This window comes from Theropithecus gelada, chromosome 13, assembly GCF_003255815.1.
Source record: "Theropithecus gelada isolate Dixy chromosome 13, Tgel_1.0, whole genome shotgun sequence".
NCBI lineage: Eukaryota > Metazoa > Chordata > Mammalia > Primates > Cercopithecidae > Theropithecus > Theropithecus gelada.
In genome coordinates, this window is record NC_037681.1 from 106416460 (window position 1) to 106441721 (window position 25262).

Here is a 25262-nt window from a genome sequence, read left to right on the forward strand (position 1 = left end):
AGCTGGGACTACAGGCGCCCGCCACCTCGCCCGGCTATTTTTTGTATTTCTTAGTAGAGACGGGGTTTCACTGTGTTCACCAGGATGGTCTCGATCTCCTGACCTCGTGATCCGCCCATCTCGGCCTCCCAAAGTGCTGGGATTACAGGCTTGAGCCACCGCGCCCGGCCCAGAAAAATATTCTTAATCGAGAGCTATTATCATTAATATTTTGTTGATCGTCCTTTCCTATAGTAATATATGTGCATATAATTGTTAACCAAAAATAAAGCAAGTTATAAAGCCATATGTTGGCCGGGCACAGTGGCTCACACCTGTAATCCCAGCACTTTGGGAGGCCAAGGCAGGTGGATCACTTGAGGTCAGGAGTTCAAGACCAGCCTGGGCAACATGGCATAACCCCATCTCTGCTAAAAATACAAAAATTAGCCAGGCATGGTGGCGGGTGCCTGTAATCCTAGCTACTCGGGAGGCTGAGACACAAGAATCACTTGAATCCAGGAGGCAAAGGCTGCAGTGAGCTGAGATCGTGCCACTGCACTCCAGCCTGGGCAACAGAGCGAGATTCTGTCTAAAAAAAATTAAAACAGGCCGGGCATGGTGGCTCATGCCTGTAATCCCAGCACTTTGGGAGGCCAAGGCGGGAGGATCACGAGGTCAGGAGTTCAAGACCAACCTGACCAAAATAGTGAAACCCCATCTCTACTAAAAATACAAAAATTAGCCAGGCATGGTGGTGTGTGCCTGTAGTCCCAGCTACTTGGGAGACTGAGGCAGGAGAATCACTTGAACCTAGGAGGTGGAGGTTGCAGTGAGCCGCGATCTTGCCATGCACTCCAACTTGGGCAACAGAGTGAGACTTCGTCTCAAAAAAAAAAAAAAAAATCCTTATGTAAAATTTTTACCTTGCAGGCCTCTTTGTGACCTTTAGTGCTATACCTAGTCAGGTCAGTTGTCTTCTGGGACACTATCTCATTGTTTTCCATCATTTCTTTTCTCCACATCCTTTGAGATCAACATACAGAAATCAACTGTGTTTCTATACCTTTGCAGTGGACAATCTGAAAATGAAATAAGAAATAATTGCATTTCTGAATAGTATTTTAAAAATCCATAGAAATAAATTTAACGAAAGAATTGCAAAATTTGTGTTGTGAAAACTACAAAACGTTGAAAGAAATTAAAGAAGACCTAAAGAAATGGAAAGATATCCTATATTCATGGATTGGAAGACAGAATTTTGTTAACATGGCTATGCTCCCCAAATTGGTCTACACACAGTTTCTATTAAACACAGTCTCTATTAAGATTCCTGGCCGGGCGCGGTGGCTCAAGCCTGTAATCCCAGCACTTTGGGAGGCCGAGACGGGCGGATCACGAGGTCAGGAGATCGAGACCATCCTGGGTAACACGGTGAAACCCCGTCTCTACTAAAAACTAGCCGGGCGACGTGGCGGGCGCCTGTAGTCCCAGCTACTCGGGAGGCTGAGGCAGGAGAATGGCGTAAACCCGGGAGGCGGAGCTTTCAGTGAGCTAAGATCCGGCCACTGCACTCCAGCCTGGGTGGCAGAGGCAGACTCTGTCTCAAAAAAAAAAAAAAAAAAGATTCCTGCTGGCTTGGTGCAGAATCGACAAGCATATTCCACAATACATATGGAAATGCAAGAGGCATAGAAAAGCAAAAACAGACTTGAAAAAGAATAAAGCTGAAGGACTCATACTTCCCAGTTTCAAAACTCACCAAAAAGCTGGAGTAATTAGGGCAGTGTGCTACTGGCAAAAAGACATGAAGAGAAACATCTTTGTTAACTACCTCAAGAGGTCAGCTTCACAATTTAGCCCTGGACTACTAGCTTCTCAGATAATTGGTCTTAAGGAGTTTCCCGTCTTCATTATAACTTTTCTTTCAATTGGGGGAAAGAAAACTACATGTAAATAATTCAAAATAATACAGAACAGTGTGAAGCAGAGTCAGGATTCCCATCTCTCCATCAAGTGTATTTCTTCCTAGTGTATGTCTGATTTCTAACTGACTTTAAAAATCATTTTGTGGGGCCAGGCATGATGGCTCACACTTGTAATCCCAGCACTTAGGGAGGGCTGCAGGTAGGAGGATTGCTTGAGCCCAGGAGTTTGAGATCAGCATGGGAAACATAGCAAGACCCCATCTCTACACACACACACACACACACACACACACACACACACACATACACCCACAAATTAGGCATGTGGCTCTTGGCCTGCTGTCTCAGGTATTTGGGAGGCTGAGGTGGGAGGATTGTTTGAGCCCAGGAGGTCAAGGCTGCAGTGACCTGTGATCGCACCACTGCACTCCAGCCTGAGAGAAGAGTGAGACCCTGTCTCAAAATAATAATAATAATAATTTTGTGTGACTTTTTTTTTTTGAATCAGAGTCTCGCTCTGTCGCCCAGGCTGGAGTGCAATGGTGGGATCTTGGCTCACTGCAGCCTCCGCCCCCTGGGTTCAAGCGATTCTCCTGCTTCAGCCTCCTGTGTAGCTGTGATTACAAGTGCTCACCACCACACCCGGCTACGTTTTATATTTTTAGTGGAGACAGGGTTTTGCCATGTTGGCCGGGCTGACCTCGAACTCCTGACCTTAGGTGATCGGCTGCCTTGGCCTCCCAGAATGCTGAAGTTACAGGTGTGACCCACCACTCCTGGTTCACAAACTCCATTTTGCCTTTGGCAGAGGACATGTTTTCTTTCTTCGTGCCCTCTGGGTATGAAAGGGGTCCCCAAGCTTTTCCTGGCTACCACTTGCTCTGACCTTATACATGTTGGGTTTTGCTCTTAAAGAGGACAGCAGGAAGAAAGTTTGGTTTCAGAAACCAAGAGGGTTGGCAGTGGATGTGCAGATTTTGTCACGGAGTCTACAGAGCTCAGCTTTTGAGCCTCTGAGAAGTTTCATTTCTTGTGCAGAAAGAGTACAACTGAATTCAAGTTTGCCTTTAGAATTGCGATGAATAAAATACTGCACACTAAAGGAAAGCTTATTTTCTGCACGGTTGTCTTTTCAAAGACAGAATATCTGAAGCATGTTTCCTAGAGATTGTGTGGATGAGGGTGCACTGGCAGAGGCATCACTCAAGCTCTAGGGGTGGTGTGTAAGAAGCACATGGAGCCACAAGAGGCACCTCCTATAGTCAGCTAAAGGCTTCCCTTTCTCTGCCCAGCTTTTGGTTGAAGAGTGATTTTTTTTTTTCTTTTTCTTTTTTTTTTGAGATGGAATTTTGCTCTTGCCCAGGCTGGAGTGCAATGGCACGATCTCGGCTCACCACAACCTCCTGGGTTCAAGTGATTCTCCAGCCTCAGCCTCCTGACTAGCTGGGACTACAGGCATGCACCACCACGCTCGGATAATTTTGTATTTTTAGTAGAGACGGGGTTTCTCCATGTTAGTCAGGCTGGTCTCGAACTCCTGACTTCAGGTGATCTGCCTGCCTCGGCCTCCCAGAGTGCTGCGATTACAGGCGTGAGCCACCGTGCCCAGTGAAGGGTGATTTCTATTAGACGAATCTGTGCTTCAGTCATGGATGTTAATAGAGAAACCTGTTTTCCTGCTACAGATTCCTGAGTAGAATTGCTGAAAGAGTCCACTTCTAGACTCAAGAGTAGTCGAAGACCAGTCTATGTAGAAAGGCTGAGGCAACTGGGAAAGACCTGACAGCTAATTACATATATTCTGACATAGTTCCCCCATAATGGCTTTTAGTGACACATGTGCTGATAGAATTCTAAACCTCTAAAATTCCCCTGCTGGTGATGCTGGTGTCTTCTTCTGTGCTTGTTTGTACAGGGTAACCTGATGCAGAATGCTGCAAGTGTGCTGAGAGCTAGAAGGCTGTGAAAACTCTTGCTAGGAAGGTTGGGCTTGGCATGACTTGCTCCAGTAGGAATCCTGGGGAGAGATTTTCAGCTTTAATTAAACAGTACATCCAGAGCAAAGGGTGACTCTCAACTCAGGTAGTTCTACAGGTCAGATGTGAATTTACCAAATCTCCCAATTTGTTTGTTTTTTCAGAGAGAGGGTCTTGCCCTGTCACTCTATTTGGAGTGTAGTGGTGTGATCATAGCTCACTGCAGCCTCACACTCCTGGGTTCAAACAATCCTCCCACCTCAGCCTCCCAAACTACTGGGATTACAGACATGAGCCATTGTACTTGGCCAAATCTCCCAATTTAGAAATGCCTCTGTAAAGGGTTTGGGTCTATGTTTGGTTTGTTTGTTTGTTTGTTCTGTTTTGAGACGGGGTCCCACTCTCTTGCTCAGGCTGGAGTGCAGTGTCACAATCTTGGCTCACTGCATCCTCCACCTCCCGGGCTCAAGTGATCCTCCCACCTCAGCCTCCTGAATAGCTGGGACTACAGGGGCACACCACCATGCCCAGCTAATTTTTCTGGGCGGGGGTGGGTGAGGTGGGGACTTTATTTATACAGACAGGGTTTTGCCATGTTGCTCAGGCTGGTGTTGAACTCCCGAGCGCAAGTAATCTACCTGCCTTTGCCTCCCAAAGTTCTGGGATTACAGGCGTGAGCCAAAGCACTCAGCCCTGAGCTGTATGGTACTTCAAACTGCCAATACGCCAGCCCCCGACACTCTGATTGGTATTCCTTTAATTCATCAGACCCCATGTGCAATAAATGACTGAATGTTGAAATTGTTCTTTGTTTGCCCAATCAGTATATGGCCACTTTTTGTAACTTTATAATTACTTAATTTTATTTTTTTAAAGCTTTATTTTGCTGTTTTTCAGTGTATAGTGTTTTACTGAGCTTCTGCAAATGCCATCACAGTTTTGTTTTGTTGAACAAAAAACATAAACTTCAAATGTTAAAGCAATGGAATCAATAAATTTATTGTTACATTAACGCGAACTACAAAGCAACCTTCAGTATATCTGATACCAAAGACACAACTGAAAAGTCATTTTTCCAAACCTTGAGCTTGCATTCACATACCCATCTAACTCTCACATGTGCTAATGAACGGCAAATGCCATTTCTGGGCTTCGCACACATTCTGTCGCTTTCCCTTTTCTGAGGTGACTTCCCTTCCTTACCCCACACCTCCCAGAGCTGTCCCCAGGTGTGCCCTTGCCTGGACAGCCCTGCAGCCTGCTTCAGCCCAGCAAAGTATTCATCTTACCAGTCCATGACCTGACTCCTGACGTTACCCTTCGCTGCATCACCCTTCCCTGCGTATTTGGAGGATGAAGCTTGATTGAGGCTCAGGTACTGAGCTCCCTTGATGTAGGTGCCTTGATGCTGGCACATCGAGAACCAGATGCCACCCCGATCATAAGGAAGACAGACCCAGGACTTCCATATGAATTGGATATGATCATCTGACGTGCCCCCTAATAACTGATGGATCCCGCTGTTACCCCAAAGCTCCAGACCACACCGGGCCAGACACAGGCATTTCCCGTGCCCTGAAGAGCCACTGAACCCAGCACAAAAGAGATCTAGAGCTCTCCAAACCTATGGAATGGCAACCAAAACCATGTCCAGGTTTTGAGTTAAGCCTCAATAGTCTCCCTTCTCCCTCAACAGTGTAGAACTGTGCAGCACAGCACTAAGTGAATGAGAGCAGAAGCCTCAGGACAGAACTGAACCCACCAGCTTGAGCTGACAACACTGCCAGGGGTTCTATCCACCGATGGAATTTTCTCTGATCACTGAGTGAGAAGGCATGGGTGAGGGATGCAGAGCGCTGCTCGTCATGAGACATCAAGCTATCCAAGTCAATATCCTGTTAGTAGGGACAGGATGTTATAAAAGGCATAATGATCTCATCTGCCGCAGCTGGAAGCAATGATTCCATTGCCCCAGACTCGGAATTGTGATTTAAACTAGGCCTCTCTTCAGGAATCAGAACCAAATCAGAACCAAATTGCCTTATATGTGCAAGGAACTAATGCAGAAAGACATTATGGGTAAGTCAAGGGAGATGCCCCAGCCATTGGGCAGATTCCTCTGACTCCTCCCTGATGGAACTAATTCTTCTTCTTCTGTGCCTGGATCCTAGAGCCAAGATCCTTAAGGTCTGAGTACAAGTTCCGCTTCAGGATGGCACTGCTGCACAGCAGGGCACCTTGCAGGGCCCCGGCCAGCCCACAGGTGAAGATATCCTGGCCTAGGAGGCAAGAGCAGAGGCCCCTGAGCGTGACCTAGGCACGCCCAGGGGAGGGTGGGACCCTGGTGCTCTTCCCTCCACATGAGGGCCACCCAGAGCTGGCTCCAATCAGGACCGGGGCCACAGCCTGCCCAGGCAGCCCTGCTCAGGGGATGGGAAGCTGCAGGGGACAGCAGGGCCTGAGGACAGGAAGAGAGGACGTTGGGCGACGGGCCCAGGGTCTCAGGTCCTGACAACATGGGGCAGTGAGTATACCTGTCAGGTAGAGGTTGGGGATGGGGCTCTGGGCCCTCAAGGAGGCGATCACACGAGGGTGCAGGCGGCCCAGGTCATGGTCAGCCCCGTAGCAGGCGCCTCGGGGAGCAGCCAGATAGAACTGGTTGGTGAGTGGGGATCCTGCAGTCACACTCTCCACCTGAGGGCACAAAGGGTGGGCAGGCACGTGAGATCCTGGCTCCCCTCCCTCTTCCACTGTCTCCCATTTGCTGACTGCGGGTATGGGTGCCCTGTCCTTCCCTGGGGCTCATGTCGTGGGGCACGATTCCCCTGTCTTTGCAAGGAAAGGGCAGAAATGGCACCATGAGGTCCGTCACCACCCCAAATATTTTACCCCCTACCTTCCCCTCCAGCTGTGGGAACAGTTTCATGACCACTGACATAGAGGCTTCCACAAAGGAGTTTTTGAAGGTCTCATAGTCACTGCCCCGCTTTCCCTGCAGCTCCGCCTGCCACTCCTCAAACCACTCGTAGGCGCTGGGTATGAGCATGATCATGCTGGACCGGCCTGGGGGTCAGAGCTGACATTACTACTGCCCGGCTCCTCCCTCCAGTCCCTCACCCGGGACCCGCAGCCCCACCTGGGAATCGGTCCTCCCAGGTCGGATCCTTGGCTGATGGGAAAGCGATGAACAGAAGAGGGATGTGTTCCGCAGCCTTTTCCCTGGGCATGGAGACGTAGCGCTCCATCCTGCTTGTGACAGGAGTGTGGTGCGATCTCCAGGCTTTTGTCCTCAAAACCCCAGAACCACTGCAAGGACTGCTCAGCCCTAGGGACTCCCCACTGAAGCTGAGCCACAGCCTTGAGGTGACAAACTTCCAGGAGCAAATTAGATATTGCCCATTTCCTCCCATTCCATATCCTCTGCTCATTCTGAGTCAAGCAGGGAGGCACAGGCCACACACACACACACACACACATACACAGACACGTGCGTCTTACGCCTGGTCCATGTCCGTGTCATAGTAAACATAGTAGTTGGTGGATGGCAGATGCAGGTCCTCCTTGGTGCCTTGCAGGCAGATGAAAACAGACATCATGCCTAAGCCAGGCCGCACCATCCCCAGCTGCTGCTTCACACCTGCCAAGGGGAGTGGGTGGTGCCTGTGTGAACTATAACCAGAGACGGCCACTCCCTGCTCCTAGGAGAGCCTTGGGGTGCCAGCTCTGGCACCTGCCTGAGGCATGCCAGGTCCCTGGCCACTCTGCTTCCTTCATTTAACTAAATATTTTTGAGGCCTTCAGATCATGTTCAGGAGGAAAATTCACAGACAAGGGAAGATTTTAACCAGATGGTGAGAGGGGGGTAGGAGGGACAGGTGACTCTAGCAGGGCTGCCTGGCCAGGACAGTATCAGTGCCCAGAGGTCCTGGGACAGGGAAGAACGGAGGTCACGGTCACAAAGAGAAAGGAAGTAGCAAAGGCAGAGTCTGCCTGTGCACCATGCCTGACCCCCCTGCTCTGCCCCTTGGCCATCTCTGCCTCACCCCTTCAGCTCCTGAGAGTCTGAGAGAGGGGAGGCCGTGCAGGCTGCAGGCTCAGCTACGAGGGGCAAAGAAAGGAGAGGCTGGCACTGGTGAAACCACCCTATGCCCTGGAGACAATCACAACTCCCTTACCACCAGTCCCCATGAGGAAGGCCAGGACCTCGCTTTAACCCCCAGCCCGCTCTGCTGTGCCCTTCCCCGGTTCCTTAGGGAGCAGCTCCCGTGGCCCACCCTCTGGGGTCAGGGCTCCTTCCCCTGCTCTCTGGCTCCTGCACCAGCCAAGGTTTCCACCACACCACATCCGGAGCTGCTCTGTGCTCTCCAGCTCCCGCCCCAGCCTGAGCCCTTCATCTGGGCCCCTCTCTCTCACCCCTGCTGGGTTCCTGGTTCGTCCTTCCCAGCAGCCTCCCTTCCTCAGATCACACCAGATGCATCCAGTTACATGAAGTGGCGGGACCTCAGCCGCGGTGGCTCGGCGGCTCTGCTCCCTGTAGGCTGCCTGCTCTCCTGCTTCTCCTCCTGAGGCTACTTCTCTGGAAGCCCCCTCAACCCAGAAGGGTGAGAGGAGCTGGAGCTTTCAAATCAGACCAGCTACTCCACTCAGCCCTGCCCCCTTCAGCTGAGTGGCCTCAGGACTGTAATAATCTGTATGGGCCTCAGTTTCCCCAACATTCAATGGTAGGGTTAGGATGACATTAGAGGCAGCCTTCTCACCTTGTTGCGTAAGTACAATCAGAGGGCCGGCCAAGAAGAGGGGAAGCATGACCCAAATGGAGCAAGTTGGCTCCAGAAGGGGACATGTTGGGGAACCTGCAAGAGGGGCAGTGCAGACCCACCTTTTACCTGGCAGACAGCGGGCATTCCCCGGCAGTAGGTGCTCATAGGTGTTGAACAGCCCTGCGTTGGAGACCACGACGGGGCAATAGATGTTCACCAGCTCATGCCCCTTCTTCACACTGACACCTGCAGGCACAAGTGCTTGGCTGAGGGTCTGTGAGCCCCGGGGAAAGAGGAAGGCCCACGGCCCCCATGGATCTCTCTCTGCCTGTGTCCATTTCTCAGACCTTGGAGTCCAGCTACCTAGACTCAGGCAGGGCAGGCCCCTGGGAAAATGCAAAGTGAGTGAATATTTTCAAGTGCTTTCAGCCTATCCTACAACTGCTTGGGCTTACTTTTCCTAGCTCTGTACCCACCTGCGTGTGTGTGTTTGTGTGTACTCTGTGTTTGAGCCAAATCCCAGACAAAGCTCAAGGGCTAAAGCACTTCCAGTGGAAATCCAGGCCCTTTTCTCTGCTGCCAGAGTTGCTTCCAAATACTCTTTAATACTCTCCAATCGGGGCTGGGCACATTGGCTCATGCCTGTACTCTCAGCACTTTGGGAGTCCAAGGTAAGAGGACTGATTGCTTGTATATAGGAATTCAAGACCAGCCTGGGCAACATAGTGAGACCCTGTCTCTACAAAAAAAAAAAAAAAATTAAATTAAGCTGTATGGGGTTGTGCACACCTGTAGTCCTGTCTCCTCAGTCAGACGAATGGGTTCAGCCCAGGAATTAAATGCTACAGTGAGCTCTGATGACACTGCCACACTCTAGCCTGGGCAACAGAGTGAGACTGTGTCTCTAAAAAAATGAATGAATGAATAAAATAAAAATCAAACCCTGCAATGATGCCTTATCCTGGATAAGAGAACCTCCGAAATCTTACAGCAGCCTGTGCAATGTGGTCCCTTCTGTGTGTCCAGCTCCATCCATCTCTGCTCACTCTCACTGAACTCCCACTAAACTATTAGGCAGAACCAATATCAAACAGCTGAGAGTCAACCATTTCTCACCTACAAAAATGGCAGTTTCTCATTGTTCAACCTAATACTTCTGGATGCCTGAAATCACTCAGCTCTTTCATGTCTCCATGTTTTTGTGCATGCTGCTTCCCCTTCCCGGAATATTCTCCAACCTCATCTGTTTGCTAGGTTCATCTCACCCTTTATTACTCAACTCCACACTGTGCCTCCAGGAGGCTTCCCCTGTTCCACCATGCTGTCTGTTACCCCCATCCTTAGCACAGTCCTCCAGATGGCACGTAAATGAATGATTTTTGTTTTTGTTTTTGTTTAAGACGAAGCCTCACTCCATTGCCCAGACTGGAGTGCAGTGGCACAATCTCAGCTCACTGCAACCTCTTCCCCCTGGGTTCAAGCGATTCTCCTGCCTCAGCCTTCCAAGTAGCAGGGATTACAGGCTCCCAGCACTGTGCCTGGCTAATTTTGGTATTTTCAATAAAGACAGGGTTTCACCATATTGGCCCGGCTGGTCTTGAACTCCTGACCTTGTGATCCACGCACCTCGGCCTCCCAAAGTGCTGGGATTACAGGCGTGAGCCATGGCGCCCGGCCCTGGCTAATGTTTGTATTTTTGGTAAAGACAGGGTTTCACCATGTTGGCCAGGCTGGTCCCAAACTCCCGACCTCAGGGGATCTGCCTGCCTTGGCCACCCAAAGTGCTGGGATTACAGGCATGAGCCACCGGCGCCCGACCTCTTTTATCTCTATCTTTTATTACCTAGCACTTGAAAAACAAATATATCTGGATTGTATTTACCTCAATTGATAAATCTACCTTGCTTCCTGGACCCCTTTCAGCTAGGAGAACTTGTTCACGGACATCAGAGAAAACCTTACCCAACTGACATCCACCTCTCTCTTACCACCCAGTAACTTACCAGTCTCTTCTACTAATGGATTCTCTCAGATCACTGATGGCCTTTTCTCCTCGATTTTTTATTTTGCACTGGGTCCCCCACTTATCACCTCCTTCAAAGGTTCCTCTGATAAATGCATGTCTATACCAGCCCAGTTTTTCCCAGGCCTCTTTTTGTCTGCTTCCCTGGCTTCTTTAAGCACCCATTAGTCATGGAGGGTTAAAGTCATGGCCTGTTCTGTTTAACAGACTCCTTCTTGCACAGACCCTCTATTCCAAGAGTAATTTATACTGGGATTCGGAGTCCCTATCCAGGTTACAGCATCAATCTGAGCCAGTGTAATAAGGTTCTAGGCCTCACTTTACAGACAGAGGCAGGGAACCTTGCTGGCCTCCATACTACCCTGTGGAATCCAAGGTTATTCATTCATTCCATCGGTCACTGAGCAGCATTTATTGAGCCTCTAATATGTGCTAAGATTTATAGATACAAAGATAAAAGACAGTGTCTACACTCAAGAAGACAATTGGCTGGTCACGGTGGCTCACGCCTGTAATCCCAGCACTTTGGGAGGCCGAGGGCGGCGCATCACAAGTTCAGCAGATGGAGACTCTCTTGGCTAATACATGGTGAAACCCCATCTCTACTAAAAATACAAAAAATTAACCGGGCGTGGTGGCAGGCACCTGTAGTCTCAGCTACTCGGGAGGCTGAGGCAGGAGAATGGCGTGAACCTGGGAGGTGGAGCTTGCAGCGAGCTGAGATCAGGCCACTGCACTCCAGCCTGGGCGACAGAGCAAGACTCCATCTCAAAAAAAAAAAAAAAAAGACAGTCATAGATTACTGGGTAAATAATTTTATCTATTAAATAAATAACAAAATACTGTTCTTTGGCGACCATGCAATCCTTTATTTTTCTTTTCTTTTTTTTTAATTTTTTTTTTAGACAGTGTCTCACTCTGTTGCCCAGGATGGGGTGCAGTGGTGCAATCTCGGCTCACTGCAATCTCTACCTCCTGGGTTTAAGCGATTCTTCTGCCTCAGCCTCCCAAGTAGCTGGGACTACAGGTACGTGCCACCACACCCAGCTAATTTTTGTATTTTTAGTAGAGATGGGGTTTCACCATATTGGCCAGGCTAGTCTCAAACTCCTGACCTTGTGATCCGCCTCAGCCTCCCAAAGTACTGGGATTACAGGCATGAGCCACTATGCCCGGCCATATTTTTCTTTTTTTTTTTTTTTTACTTTTTTTTTTTTTTTTTAAAGAGGGTTTAACCATGTTTCCCAGGCTGGTCTCAAATTCCTGAGCTCAAGCGATCCTCCCATCTCAGCTTCCCAAAGTGTTGGGATTACAGGCGTAGACCACCATGTCCGGCTGATCCTTTATCTTTCCTGCTTCCTTTTTATTTCTGGACTAACCACTATCCCTGGACCCTGCTCTGGGGCAGATTCTCACCTTTAGCCCCCATAAGAAGGTCAGTTCTCCTACTCCGTCTGGTCTTAGGGACACCTCAGATCTCGTCCACACCAACCCAGGGACCTAGAAGGGCAGCGCAGGGCAGGGCTCTCACCACAGGCTTTCCCAGCTGAGTCCAGCAACACACTCTGCACAGTGGCCCTTGTAAGGACAGCACCTCCAGCCCGCTGAATCACAGGGATGGTATGGAAGGCAATTTCACTGGAACCCCCTCGGGGATAAAAGGCTCCTTTCAGGTAGTGGTTAACCAGCAGAGCGTGCATGGAAAAGGCACTGTGACGGGGGGTGACACCTGCAGAAGGAAGGAAGGGTGGTGAGCAGGCAAAAGCAGGCACCAGCACCATTCAGAAACGAATGTGGAATTCTGTGAGATAACACATAGCCCAGTCTATCCAAGGATCCACACGTTTCTCAGGGTTCAAGGCAGTCAGAAGAGACTTTCCATCCAGTCATGGGGTACCTTAGAGATCTTGGTACCAGTAGGAATATCCTCCCTGCAAACTGCCATGCTGCCAAGACCAGGGAAGACAGTGTTGGTTGAACGGAAAAATCATCCAGGGCATGGATAAAGAGAATTTTGACCAAGGAGTCCAGCAGGTGGCCGGACTTCTCATCCACAAGCTCCAGAGGGCCTGGGGTTTACACTGCTCCATATCAGTCAGTCAGGCAGGGTCAAGAAGAAAGACTGAGTGACGAGAGGGTAGCCCTTCCTCCTCCAGAAGCTGCCCAGAGCCCATGGCCAGTACCCACCGTAAGTGGGGAAGATGTAGCTGAGCACTGCCTGGAGCTCAGAGGAGGCCCCCAGCTGCTGCAGGACCTCAGCCAGGCTCTGGGTGGATGCATGAAGGAATGGAGAGAAACGAGTCAGCAGCCCACACCTGTCGAGGAGCTGAATCACTGGCAATGGGAGGAACTTCAACAGGATGGCATGAGTGACTCCATTGGATACCACCTGGGGGAGTGAATGAGAAGAGCAGGCCTCACCTCTGGAACCGCTGTGACAGAACTGCTATCCCCATAGCCTGGACCAGCCCGAGGATCCAGCAACACTTACCCCTGACTGAACTTTGCTGAATTTGAATTTTTAAAAAAAATCTATACTCTGTGAATTTTTCCTGTCCTACACTTGGATGAGTCCTTCTTTTACTTTTTATTTTCCTGCTCAAATTCCTTTTCAAAAATCCCAGTCTGGTCTCGGATGAGTAAAAAGGAGTAGTGATCTGATGTCACGGAAGCCAGCCTAGTCAGGGAGGAGAGCAGGGCATCCCTGGAGGCCAGGGGGACAGCAGCAGCCGTGCAGTCAAGGCTCCAGAGAGAAAGAGGGAGACAGAGAACTGGATGGACTCGGGTGGAGGCTGAGCTAAGAACAGGTATGACTCTTCCTCCCTCCCTGCCTCTCCCCACTGTACTCTCCACCCCCAGTGCCTCCACTAATAATGAAGAAAGTCAGTCTTGTCGGGAATAAACTCTGGGTCCTCAGCATGTCCATGTTACCTTAACCAGCTTTATATACTTGTCAATGATAGCTTCCTCCTGTGGAAACTTCTCTTTGAGGCCCTGAATGTAGGCTTTCTCTCCACTGTACATGGGGTACTCCTTTCGGCCATTAGGCCCTTCCAGTACCATGATGTCAAAAGGAGAAGACATGGGAGCCCAGTCCAGCTGCCCTTCAGTGATCTGGTCCAAGATAAAACGGCCAATGCTGCCCTCCTCCATACGCCCAATGTAATGGATTCCTGTTGGGAGATGGAAAAACAAGGTAGTAAAGGCATACGAGGATTGAGCCCTGGAAAGGTGGCTGAGGAAGTGAGGTGGAAGAGGTTATCTGGCCTGGCCAAGTTCATGCCCAGAGTGAGCTGCCCACCCTGTCTGTAGGGAGGTGTCACAGCAGAAACCACCAGATCCCTGCCCGGCTCAACTCCCAGTAGCTATGCTGTCACATAAGAAAAGTGCCCAGAGGCGGGGCACGGTGGCTCACACCTGTAATCCCAGCACTTTGGGAGGCTGAGGGAGGTGGATCACTTGAGGTCAGGAGTTCGAGACCAGCCTGGCCAACATGGAGAAACCCCGTCTCTACTAAAATACAAAAAAATTAGCAGGGTGTAGTGGCCCACTTGGTGGGATTACTGAGTGTAATCCCAGCCACTCGGGAGACTGAGGCATGAGAACCACTCGAACTCAGGAAGTGGAGGTTACAGTAAGCTGGGATCACACCACTGCGCTCCAGCCTGGGTGACGAAGTGAGACTATGTCTGAAACAAACAAAAAAAGTGCCCAGAGAGAAGATGGCACTTCCAAAACAACAGAAATGCTCAGTATCACCCCACAAGGGCTGCTCCAAGCCTTTTCAACATATAGCCATGCTCCCAACCCTTTTCCACACAAGCCTTACCTGTGTCAAATTCAAGGCCATTCTCTCCAAAGGTATGACAGGCGCCCCCTGCCTTGGTATGTTGTTCCAGCACCAGGACTCGCTTGCCAGCTTTAGCTAGAATTGCAGCTGCAGCCAGACCCCCAAAGCCACTGCCAATTACCACCACATCCAGCTTCTCCGGCACTCGGCTGACTGAAAAAGCTACAGAAGGGCCAAAGGGTGGGTTTCTCAGGCAGGGGCAGGGAAATAGCAAAGATAGGGAAACCAAAGAAGACTTCTCTAGCTTGTACAGTGCAAGAAACCTCTCGAGCAGTTTGGCATGGAACTCTTGACTAACATGTTTCAAACATTTTACCTGGGAATACTCAGAACCAGCCAGGCAGATTTGGGGTTTTGTGTTTTTGTTTTTTGAGACAGGGTCTTGCGCTGGCCCAGGCTGAAGTGCAGTGATGTGATCACAGCTCACTGCAGCCTTGAACTCCTGGCCTCAAGCAATCCTCCTGCCTCTGGCTCCCGAGTAGCTAGGACTACGGGTGCATGCCACCATGCCTAGAAAATTTATTTTTATTTTTATTTTTATTTATTTTTGAGACAGGAGTCTCGCTCTGTCACCCAGGCTGGAGTGCAGTGGCGCAATCTCCGCTTACTGCAAGCTCTGCCACCCGGGTTCATGCCATTCTCCTGCCTCAGTCTCCCAAGTAGCTGGGACTACAGGCACCCGCCACCACGCCCGGCTAATTTTTTTTTTAATATATATTTTTTAGTAGAGAGGGGGTTTCACCGTGTTAGCCAGGATGGTCTCGATCTCCTGACCTCATGATCCACCCGCCTCGGCCTCCCCAAGTGCTGGGATTACGGGCATGAGCCACCGCGCCCGGCCTGTTTTATTTTTTATAGAGACAAAGTCTTGCTATGTTGCCCAAGCTGGTCTTGAACTCCTGGCCTCAAGTGATTCACCCACCTCGGCCTCCCAAAGTGCTGGGATTACAGGCATGAGCCACCATGCCCAGCCCACAGGCCGAGTTTCTTTGGAAGATGCAGGGTCTGCAAGCAACAGTGGAGTAGCTAGGTCTTATGGTGGCTCTTCCAGGTCCTGATGGAAAGGCTTGGGCAGGACAGAACTGCTCAGAGGCTGCAGCTCTGAGAAATCACAGCACCAGCCCGTCCCATAGGGAAGGTCTGGGGGCACTGCTGAGGGAGGCAGCACCTTCTCAGAAGACAAAACTGGATAGCAAGTGGTGCTATATGGGTACTTCCAACACAAGATCTGTTCTTTAAATCACTGGCAAAGAACTGAGATCTGGGATGTTTCAAGATACAAGAGAACTTGGCAGACTGCTTATTTTTTGAATGTTTTTAGAGAGATCAATAGTAAAAAAAAAAATTTCATATGTAAATATGTAAGATAAATATATGAAACAAGTTTCACAATGCAATACTTAGTGGAACTACGTATAATGCACTCTGATATTTTCTATTCTACTGCATTCTAAAATGTTAGTTGTGACCCAGCACGATGGTTCACGCCTGTAATATCCCAACACTTTGGGAGGCCAAGGTGGGCAGATCGCTTGAGGCCAGGAGTTCGAGAGCCTAGACAACATGTTGAAACCCTGTCTCTACTAAAAATACAAAAATTAGCTGGGCACGCACACCTCTCAGGAGGTTGAGGCACGATAATCACTTGAACCCAGGAAGCGGAAGTTGCAGTGAGCAGAGATCGCACCACGGCACCCTAGCATGGGCAACAGAGCGAGACTCTGTTTCAATAAATCAATAAATAATGCCAGTTGCAACTCACTAAATTGATTTCATAGCCCACTAATAGATCACAACGCGGTTTGAAAAGCAGTTAAACTAGTCATCTCATTTTTAGACCAGCCCAGGTAGGTGCTAATGGTTATGCAGCAAATTAGTGACAGTTCAAACTAAAACTCAGTTCTCGGAAGTCCAGATGATTAGTCCTTCCACTTAGAACAGTACTGTCTCCGATTGTGCAGCAAGATATGACACGGAGAATTCTAAAATTCACAAGTGAGAGGGACTCTGTAGAGCAAACAGATGATCCATTATTTTTTAAAGCAGCAGAACTCTTTAAACCCTAGAAGCAACCACAAAATATGTTTTAAAGATGAGAGTGGAGAGCAGGCTCTGAGCCTGAGGCACCCTGTTGAATCTCTGCCAAAGTTTCAGAACTAGGGTTCAATCCTTACGACTCGAGACCATGCAAAGCCTGTTAAATCACCGGACGGGCAAAATGCAATTTCCTACGCAAGTTGGGACACATTTCTGTGTTGTCCCCCACACCCCTGAGCTCTCATGGGAGGGTAGGTGAAAAAGTTAAAGTCCTGGAACCAAGTGGAGGAATGTCTCTTATCAGGTCCGTGAGCTGCCGGGATTACAAGTGGCAGGGCGGGTGCCAAGACCTTGCAAACCAAGGACAGTCACCGCGCCCTTGGGACTACTATTCCCGGGGCCTGCTAGGGCGAAGGCTATGGGGCCTGCTAGGGCGAAGGCTATCGGGGCCTGCTAGGGCGAAGGCTATGGGGCCTGCTAGGGCGAAGGCTATCGGGGCCTGCTAGGGCGAAGGCTATGGGGCCTGCTAGGGCGAAGGCTATCGGGGCCTGCTAGGGCGAAGGCTATAGACAGTGTCGGACACTAAAGCAGGGCTCCTCCCCGTGCAAGGAAGCCCTCCCAGTACTTTACATATGGGGAAACTGAGGCCCGGGTCTGGTAGCGGCTGCCTTGGCAAAATGAGAACCCAAACCTGTGAGAATGCCTGAAGTGCAGCCCCGGATCCCAGGGTCCCTCCTACTACCTTGTTTGAGAACTTTCTTCCTGGCCTCCTTGTCAGTTACCAGAGGCGCTGGTGGCCGTTTGACATCTTCGGAGAAAGGATTCGGGGATTTGCCAGAGAACAGTCCCGAGTAAACTTTGCAGACGACGGCCAGCAGCAGCACGCTCAGAAGCAGCACCAGCGGAAGCCACATCTCGCCGGCCTCGGGTCGGGTAAATGGTACAGCTCCGACTTCGCTCAGCCTCTAGGACTGTGGCTCCGCCCGGGCTAATTCGCTTTTCAGTCAGGAGGCGGAGGCAGCTTTGAGCACTAATTAACCAGCCAGCCAGCCAGCCAGCCAGCGAGAAGCCAGCAATCTGGTGACGATTGACCCTCCCGGCTCCCCGTACTTCTTTTGCAGCGCATGGTTTCCATTGCCTACTGGGAAATGTAGTTCTCGGGGCCAGGGGAGCCGGCACGGAAGAGGCCTGTGCGCAAGAGCAGATGAGGCCTAGCAGAGGCGGCGGGATCCCCAAGTTTGGAAAGCTGTGTTAAGGGTGAGAACGCGTTAACACCTGCCAAGGGGTTAACTCCTTTGATAAGCTCCCTAACCCCTTTGATAAGCTGGTTGGTGCCTTTGTGGAGCTAGCAGCCGGCCTGAGGAGGGAGGGAGAATGTGATCCGGTGGAAACGATCACTGCAGGGCGAGACAAGGCCTAGAGTTGTAAGACTGAAAGAGAATCCCGACTGGGAGACAGGAGTCTTGAGTTCTGGTCCTGGCTCTGCCCTGGACTCGCTGCCCTGAGGTGTTAAATTGCTTTCCTCCTCTTACGCCTCCAGGCAATGCGAAAGTTCTGTCCAAAATCCGCACACAACCCCTGTCTGACTGGGTATCTTGAATTGAAATCTCTGTTCTGCGCATCACAGCCGGTGAGCCTGTGGCTCTGTGCCCCTCAACATGGCCCATAGTTTTGTCCTGGGAGCCCGCCTGGGACGGAAATCCTTTATGGCGGGTCCCTAATGACACCCCATCCGTGGGGAACCTGGGGGACGGGGAGCCGCCTACGGACGGACGAGCACGGTGAAAGGATCAGCGAAGGGCCGGTCTAATTTAAATTCCTATGCAGAGTCTAACCTCCAACAAGCAGTTGAAGAATCATACCCACTCCTTGCCTAAAGTGGATGCACAATGAATACTTGATTTGAGAAGGATCCATTTTTATAGGAAGGCCGTTAACTTAGGTCCAACTGTCAGGAACTTGCCTTTGAGTACTTCCTTTTTTGACAGTTATTGCTCTTTTCTTCTCTGATACAGACAGTGACTGTCCCTGCTGAAGGCCCCAGCAGTACTCCAGCCAGGTGTGGAAAGCTGGTCACGATTCTACGCTACTTGGTTCATTTTCTACACAGCAATAGAAGAACCTTCCTGAGACTGCTATTACCATACCCGCCTGTCATCTTGCCAAGGCTAGCCAATGTATGTTTTGGCATAGGCTGTCATGGAGGCCATGGTGGAGGAAAACGAAAGGGGGGACAGATGTTGAGGCCCCAAAGGCCACAGTGAGAACAGTTCAGTTCCTGAGGTGCCAAGACAAAGGGGGCACTGTCCTGCCCCCAGGATTACAATGAGCCACATATCCAGCCCAAGAGCCAGGAGGTATTCTTCCTCTCAGTGTTAGTAATCAAAGCATCCTGACACCAGCAGCCAGTTCTTATGGAATCCTGATCATTATTACCACAGTGGAGGGCTGAACTCGTAGAGAGGCTACCCTCCTTCGTTAGTCACCCAAGCCTGTGAACTATGATTGTCAGTTGTATGTGGGTCATCTGCCCGCTTAGGATGCAATTTTTGATGAGACAGACATGCCAGATGTCCAATTCCCCCGTGATCAGGTATGAGCCTTGTCCAGCCCTTTTCCTCAGGGAAGCAATGTCAGATGAAAGACTTAGAGTTGCCCAAACTGGCTAGTCAGTTTGTACTGCCACATGTACAGTGTTGGTGATAACTGAGAAAGGTTAGAACATTGTGTTGCATTTTGAATTTCTACCATCGTTGGAACCAGGTCTAGTAGTATCAGCCCCAGACCCAACCTGTGTGTGAGGCCTAAACAAAGCCTGAGCACTTCAGCTAAGACGACCCACCAAGGTGCCACCTTTAGCCTAACCCCTATGATAAGCTGGCCCAGGTGCCAGTAACTCCATTGTCAGAAACAGACCCCATCCCTTCTAGTGGTGCTGCTGCCTTTTGGGCACAGAATCCAGCCCACAGACCCCTGCATGGTTCCCTTTTTGCCGTCCTGTGACATGGGTAGTAAGAGGGAAGCATTTGGCTGAGGCAACTCATTCATTCAGAATAAATTCACAGCTGCTTAAATTTTGTCAACAGGCCGGGCACATTGGCTCACGCCTGTATTCCCAGCACTTTGGGAGGCTGAGGCGGGCGAATCACGAAGTCAGGAGTTCGAGACCAGCCTACAACATAGTGAAACCCTGTCTCTACTGAAAATACAAAAATTAGCCAGGTGTGGTGGTGCACACCTCTAATTCCAGCTGCTTGGGAGACTGGGGCAGGAGAATCGCTTGAACCCGGGAGGCAGAGGTTGCAGTGAGCCAAGATCGCACCACTGCACTCCAGCAGGGCAAGACTCCATCTCAAAAAAAAAAAAATTTGTCAGCAGAGGCATAACTGAATGAAGAAACCAGTTTTCTTTTTCAATGTCCTTTTTTTCTTTTGGGCAGAGCTGAGGCTTCAAAGACCTCAGAGGACTTCTCTCAGTACTCACAGAAACCTCCTACCCCCTCAGATGGCACAAAGGGACCGTTTTCTTACTCTCAGTCTGAGTGACTGCCAAGAAGGAAGGCAAAGGTAGAGGAACTGGATCTCTGGCTCTCCACATAGCTTCTGATCTCAGACCCTATTAAAACCCTTTCTGGGCCCAAAGACAAAGCTCACATGAACAAATGATTTTGAGTCATGAATGAAAAATCTTGCTTGAGTCATGAATGAATTCAGAGATAGACAGGTAAGCATGCACTCTTATTTGGGAAAGATGGTGTTGATTTGAGATATATCGTTAAGTATAGTAAGAATATATTAAGAGAATATGAAGCTTTAGAAAAATTTAGAAACACTCATTATAATTCTCTTTGTTCGATAAGAAGGAGCTTCTATTCACCTCAGGGTCAATTGCTTTTCCTGATAGCTTGTTTTCTGACTGAGTTATGAGATTTTTGTTTTCTTTTTGCTTGGGTAGTGGGGAGAATTTCATTGAGAAATCACCCTCAATGAAACTGATTTGTATTTCATTGATTTGGATCATTTACCTTACTAGCCTCTTCCCTGTGAAATGCTTGCTTTGGCCTGATCATCCTCAGGACTCAGTTCAATGTGATGTGATATGTCTTTGTATAAGCTGGGCACCTAACCCTACATGCCTTACCTTTCATGCTACCTTGCCCACCCAAAAATGGTCTTAAATGGTGGCTGTGGGATTCAGTGGCCAGACTGGGACAAAGCCTTTGCTTTGGGTCTCCGGAAAGATTTTCTTCACTGTAGTAAGATGTGAACTGTTCCAAAGAGGGAAGTCTTTGGACACTGGAGGGGACTGAATTGGAGAAGGAAAGGAAGGATGAAATGAATACCAGGTACACAGACCCCTGCAGGAAGTTGTTCAGCACAATGAATCACCAAATATTTTAGAGATAAAATTTCAACAAAAATTTGGGACAAATATTTTGTGCTTAGTACTGTGCCAATGGGTGTGAAACATATAAAAGAAATATAAGAGCCTGGGCACAGTGGCTCACACCTGTAATCCCAGCACTTTGGGAGGCCGAGGTGGGTGGATCCCCTAGGCTGGGAGTTGGAGAGCAGCCTGGCTAACTTGATGAAACCCTGTCTTTACTAAAAATACAAAATTAGCTGGGCATGGTGGTGCATGCCTGTGATCCCAGGTACCCAGGAATCTGAGACAAGAGAATTCCTTGAACCCAGGAGGTGGAGGTTGCCGTGAGCTGGGATCACACCATTGCACTCCAGCCTGGGTGACAAAGTGAGACTGTCTCCAAAAAAAAACAAAAAAACAAAAAAAAAAATATAAGAGAAGGTCCTTATACAGGCCTTTTGCAGAGGAACTTTTGCTGTATACAAGGGTTACTGGACTTACGGGCATGAGACAGCATTGTAGCCCCAGCTAGTAGGTTGCCTTGAGTAGGTGGAATTGACCTTGATCAGAGAAGAGGGTGAAGGTGTATTCTGAAGGAAAACTGCATGAATGTAGGGATGGAAGTGAGAAGAGGATCTGCGGCAGGTGTGTTGATTGTATTACAGTGGGAAATCGTAATGTTTAGCCATCATGAGCTCCTTTACCAGGGAGTTTGGTCAGCTGTGGGGTGTTTTGGCCTCCATCCTTGCTCTGGAACATGAAGAAATGAAAGGTATGCTTAATGAGCATTAGTTGGAAACGGAAAAAAAAAAAAAAAAAAAAAAAACAGAAGGATTAGAGTAACAGGATGAGCTGAGATTCCAGGGCTTTGGCATAATACATTCACATGGTTCAAAATCCAAAAAGTACAGAAGGATATACGTATTCTGAAGAAACCGCCTTCCACGCTTGTCCCCCAGCCACTCAGGTTTTCTGCTGGAGGCAAAGCTACTGCTTCCTTGGGTATAACTCTGAAAATGGTCTCTGCAGAGACAAGCAAATGTGCTTATGTACTTTTAAAAAATAAAATGATAAAATAGTGCATAGACTTTGTCCTTTGCTTTTTCACTTAACACATCATGAAGATTGTCCCATATTGCTTGTAAAGCACTTTCTCATTTGTGTTTATGGCCATATAGTATCTTACTGAGTGAATGTGCTTTTATTTATGTAATCAGCCCATTAGTGAACATTTAGGTTTTTCCAGCCTTTCGCTATTATAAACAATGTGACAAAGGATCACACTATAAATGTAAACATGTCATTTTGCACATGGATGATTATATCTGTTAGATAAATTACTAGAATGCAATATCAGGCCCCACATATACAAAACATGTATGATTTTGTTAGGTACTGTCAAGCTGTAGAGGTGGTAATAGTTTAATCTCCAGTGTGTTGTGCACTCTAGCCAATGTACATATTATCAGACTTTTTGATCTTTGATGATCTGACTAATAAAACAGTAGTTTTACATGACTTTTTTTTTTTTTTTGAGATGGAGTCTTTTTCTGTTGCCCAGGCTGGAGTGCAATGACACTGTCTCGGCTTACTGCACCCTCTGTCTCCAGGGTTCAAGTGATTCTCCTGCCTCAGTTTTTCAAGTAGCTGGGATTACAGGTGCGTGCCACCACGCCCAGCTACTTTTTTGTATTTTTAGTAGAGACGGGGTTTCACCACATTGGCCAGCCTGGTCTTGAACTCCAGACCTGAGGTGATCCACCCACCTCAGCCTCCCAAAGTGCTGGGATTGTACAGGCGTGAACACCACACCCGGCGACGTGTTTTTTTGTTTGTCTGTTTTAATGAATGAGGTTGAACATTTGTTCATATGTTTAAAACCAATTTGTGATTGTGCAGGATGGCTCGTGTCTGTAATCCCAGCACTTTGGGATGCCAAGGTGGCTTGAGCCCAGAATTTGAGACCAGCCTGAGCAACCATATGTAGACCCCACGGCTACATGGGCATGGTGGTGTGTACCTGTGGTCCCCGCTACTTGAAAGGCTGAGGTGGGAGAATCCCTTGAGCCAAGAAGTGAGTGAGCCATGATCGTGCAGTCCCAGGTGGAGCAACAGAGCCAGGCTCTATCTCAAAAAACCAAAAAAACCCAACATGGAGAAATCCCGTCTCTACTAAAAATACTCTACTAAAAATTAGCCGGGTGTGGTGGTGCATGCCTGTAATCCCAGCTACTCAGGAGGCTGAGGCAGGAGAATTGCTTGAACCCAGGAGGCACAGGTTGCGGTGAGCTGAGATTGCGACATTGCACTCCGGCCTGGGCAACGAGAGCAAAACTCTATCTCAAAAAAAGAAAAGAAAAACCACCATTTGGGTTACCTTTTGCATAAACCGTCTGTATCCTTTTTCTAATGTTTCCACTGGGTTGGTTTTTCTTTCTTTTTTTTTTTTTTTGAGACGGAGTCTCACTCTGTTGCCCAGGCTGGAGTGCAGTGGTGTAATCTCAGCCTACTGCAACTTCCACCTCCCAGGTTGAAGCAATTCTCGTGCCTCAGCCACCTGAGTAGCTGGGATTACAGGCATGTGCCATTATATCCAGCTAATTTTTGTACTTTTTAGTAGACATTGGGTTTCACCATGTTGGCCAGGCTGGTCTTGAACTCCTGACCTCAAGAGATCCTCCTGCCTTGATCTCCCAAAGTACTAGGATTACAGGCGTGGGCCACCATGCTCGGCTGGTTTTTCTTTTTTGCCTTAATGATTTTTTTTTTATCTGAGATTAAACTTTAGTAAAGGTACTTTTCCAGAAAATTCAGTAAATATGGTAATACAGGAAGAAACTTAGGCTCATAAGTCTTTTAAATTTTTACATAATCTTTAATGATGTTGATCAGGAAATTCTTTCATTGGTAGAATTACTTCTCCAGTCTGCAGAATTGTATCACCTGGGAATATTCTGGGCTTCTTTTCAACGATGCCATATGGTTTTTTTAGATACATGATAGTTCGCGGTGCTCTATATGTTCAGAGAAACTTCTCTAGTAACGAACTGTAGAAATGATGTTTTTTTTTAAAAAAAAACAGTAGAGACAGGGTCTCCTCATGTTGCCCTGGCTGCTCTTGAACTCCTGAGCTCAACAATCCTCCTGCCTCAGCTTCCCAAAGTGCTGGGATTATAGCTGTGAGCCACCACACCTGGTGATTTTTAGGATTTTAAAAGAACACATTGAAAAATTAGCTCTGTATCTGTGAAATGAGTTACAAACGATTGGCTGTATTTTGGTCAGTTTTTTGTTTTTAATCTGTAGCAGGGGATAGGTTTGGCTGAGCCGAAAGGCCATAGCAAACTGCTTCACTAAACTTCACTCACTCAGAACCCTCAGACTTTAAAGAGCCAGGAAATCGGTATAAAACTTTTGAGATAACAGTAACTAAGCTTTTTGCAGTTTTTCTTAGGACCAGATTAAATAGAAGTTTTCCTTTACAGTATACATTATGGTTGATATCGCTGGAGTTCAACCTTTTTTTGTGGTACTGGGAAAAGGTGCGACATTTCCCTTTGCAGGGACACAGATGGAGCTGGAGGCCATTATCTTTAGCAAACTAACACAGAACAGAATCTATATACCACATATCCTCACTTATAAGTGGGAGCTAAATGATGAGAACACATGGACACACAGAAGGGAACAACGCACACTGGGGCCTACTGGAAAGTGGAGGGCGGGAGGAGGGAGAGGATCAGGAAAAATAACTAATGGGTACTAGGCCAAATACCTGGCTGATGAAATAACCTGTACAACAAACCCCTGTGACACAAGTTTACCTATGTAACAAACTTGCACGTGTACCCCTGCACTTAAAAGTTAAAGAAAAAAAAGGTATGGCATTTAAACTATTAACTTTGGGGGATTAATATGTGCCTGGGAGATTGACCCTTGTCTCTTTTACAGGGCAAAAGAATGTCTGCTGGATGTTCTCCATCATATGACAACGACAAGAGTGTTCTGGCTTTCAGAGGAATCCCTGTACGTATCCCCCACACCTTGGTACCTTCTGCCAGGGCTTTTGTTGTGTGTTACTGTGTGGTGCCAGAACTATGCTAGACACTGGGGACACAAGGGTGGCGTAGACCTTAGCTTCCAGGAGCTCACACTTGAGGGGACTGAGGGGAGGATATATGGAACACAAACATACAGAACAACTTCCATTTAATAAGATAATTGCTATAATGAAGCAGGCTATAAAATGCAGAGAAAATACCAAAGGCATACCACAGTCTGAAATGAGTGTATGAATTTTTGTTTTTTTTTTTTTTTTTTTTTTTTTTTTTTTTTTTTGTTTTT

At 48.4% G+C, this 25262-nt stretch overlaps 2 protein-coding genes across 3 annotated transcripts in view; one reads left to right on the plus strand and one right to left on the minus strand.

The window, feature by feature from the left end:
* Window positions 1-4849: 4849 nt before the first annotated feature.
* LOC112637015 (all-trans-retinol 13,14-reductase) lies at window positions 4850-17705 on the minus strand. Of its 2 annotated transcripts, XM_025405890.1 has the most exons (11): window positions 17296-17705; window positions 14496-14678; window positions 13598-13839; window positions 12854-13055; window positions 12198-12395; window positions 8770-8889; window positions 7382-7520; window positions 7020-7129; window positions 6780-6946; window positions 6418-6577; window positions 4850-6162 (listed from the first exon to the last, which is right to left on the minus strand). In XM_025405890.1, the coding sequence occupies exons 1-11, from the start codon at window positions 17465-17467 to the stop codon at window positions 6023-6025; spliced, it is 1833 nt and encodes a 610-aa protein (XP_025261675.1). In that variant the 5' UTR covers window positions 17468-17705; the 3' UTR covers window positions 4850-6022. The 2 variants fall into 2 exon arrangements, with proteins under 2 accessions (XP_025261675.1, XP_025261676.1); XM_025405891.1 differs by lacking the exon at window positions 14496-14678 and having other exon boundaries at window positions 17296-17594.
* A 21-nt stretch (window positions 17706-17726) lies between these two features.
* ELMOD3 (ELMO domain containing 3) overlaps window positions 17727-25262 on the plus strand; it is a 41295-nt gene continuing 33759 nt past the window's right edge. Inside the window, exons 1-4 of the mRNA XM_025405892.1 lie at window positions 17727-17810; window positions 18569-18730; window positions 19993-20276; window positions 24870-24944. Coding sequence (XP_025261677.1) covers window positions 20253-20276; window positions 24870-24944 — 99 coding nt within the window. The 5' untranslated portion in view covers window positions 17727-17810; window positions 18569-18730; window positions 19993-20252. The remainder of the gene's footprint in view (window positions 17811-18568; window positions 18731-19992; window positions 20277-24869; window positions 24945-25262) is intronic.

What these genes read in the sequence shown, in the direction of transcription:
- LOC112637015 (XM_025405890.1), bottom strand. Translation starts at nt 17,467, where the DNA reads ATGTGGCTTCCGCTGGTGCTGCTTCTGAGCGTGCTGCTGCTGGCCGTC. An exon ending in CTACATCTTCCCCACTTACG is followed by an intron (nt 12,396 to 12,853) that starts GTGGGTACTGGC and finishes TTCCTTCTGCAG; the next exon opens with GTGTCACCCCCCGTCACAGT. An exon ending in TCCCACAGCTGGAGGGGAAG is followed by an intron (nt 6,578 to 6,779) that starts GTAGGGGGTAAA and finishes TTGTGCCCTCAG; the next exon opens with GTGGAGAGTGTGACTGCAGG.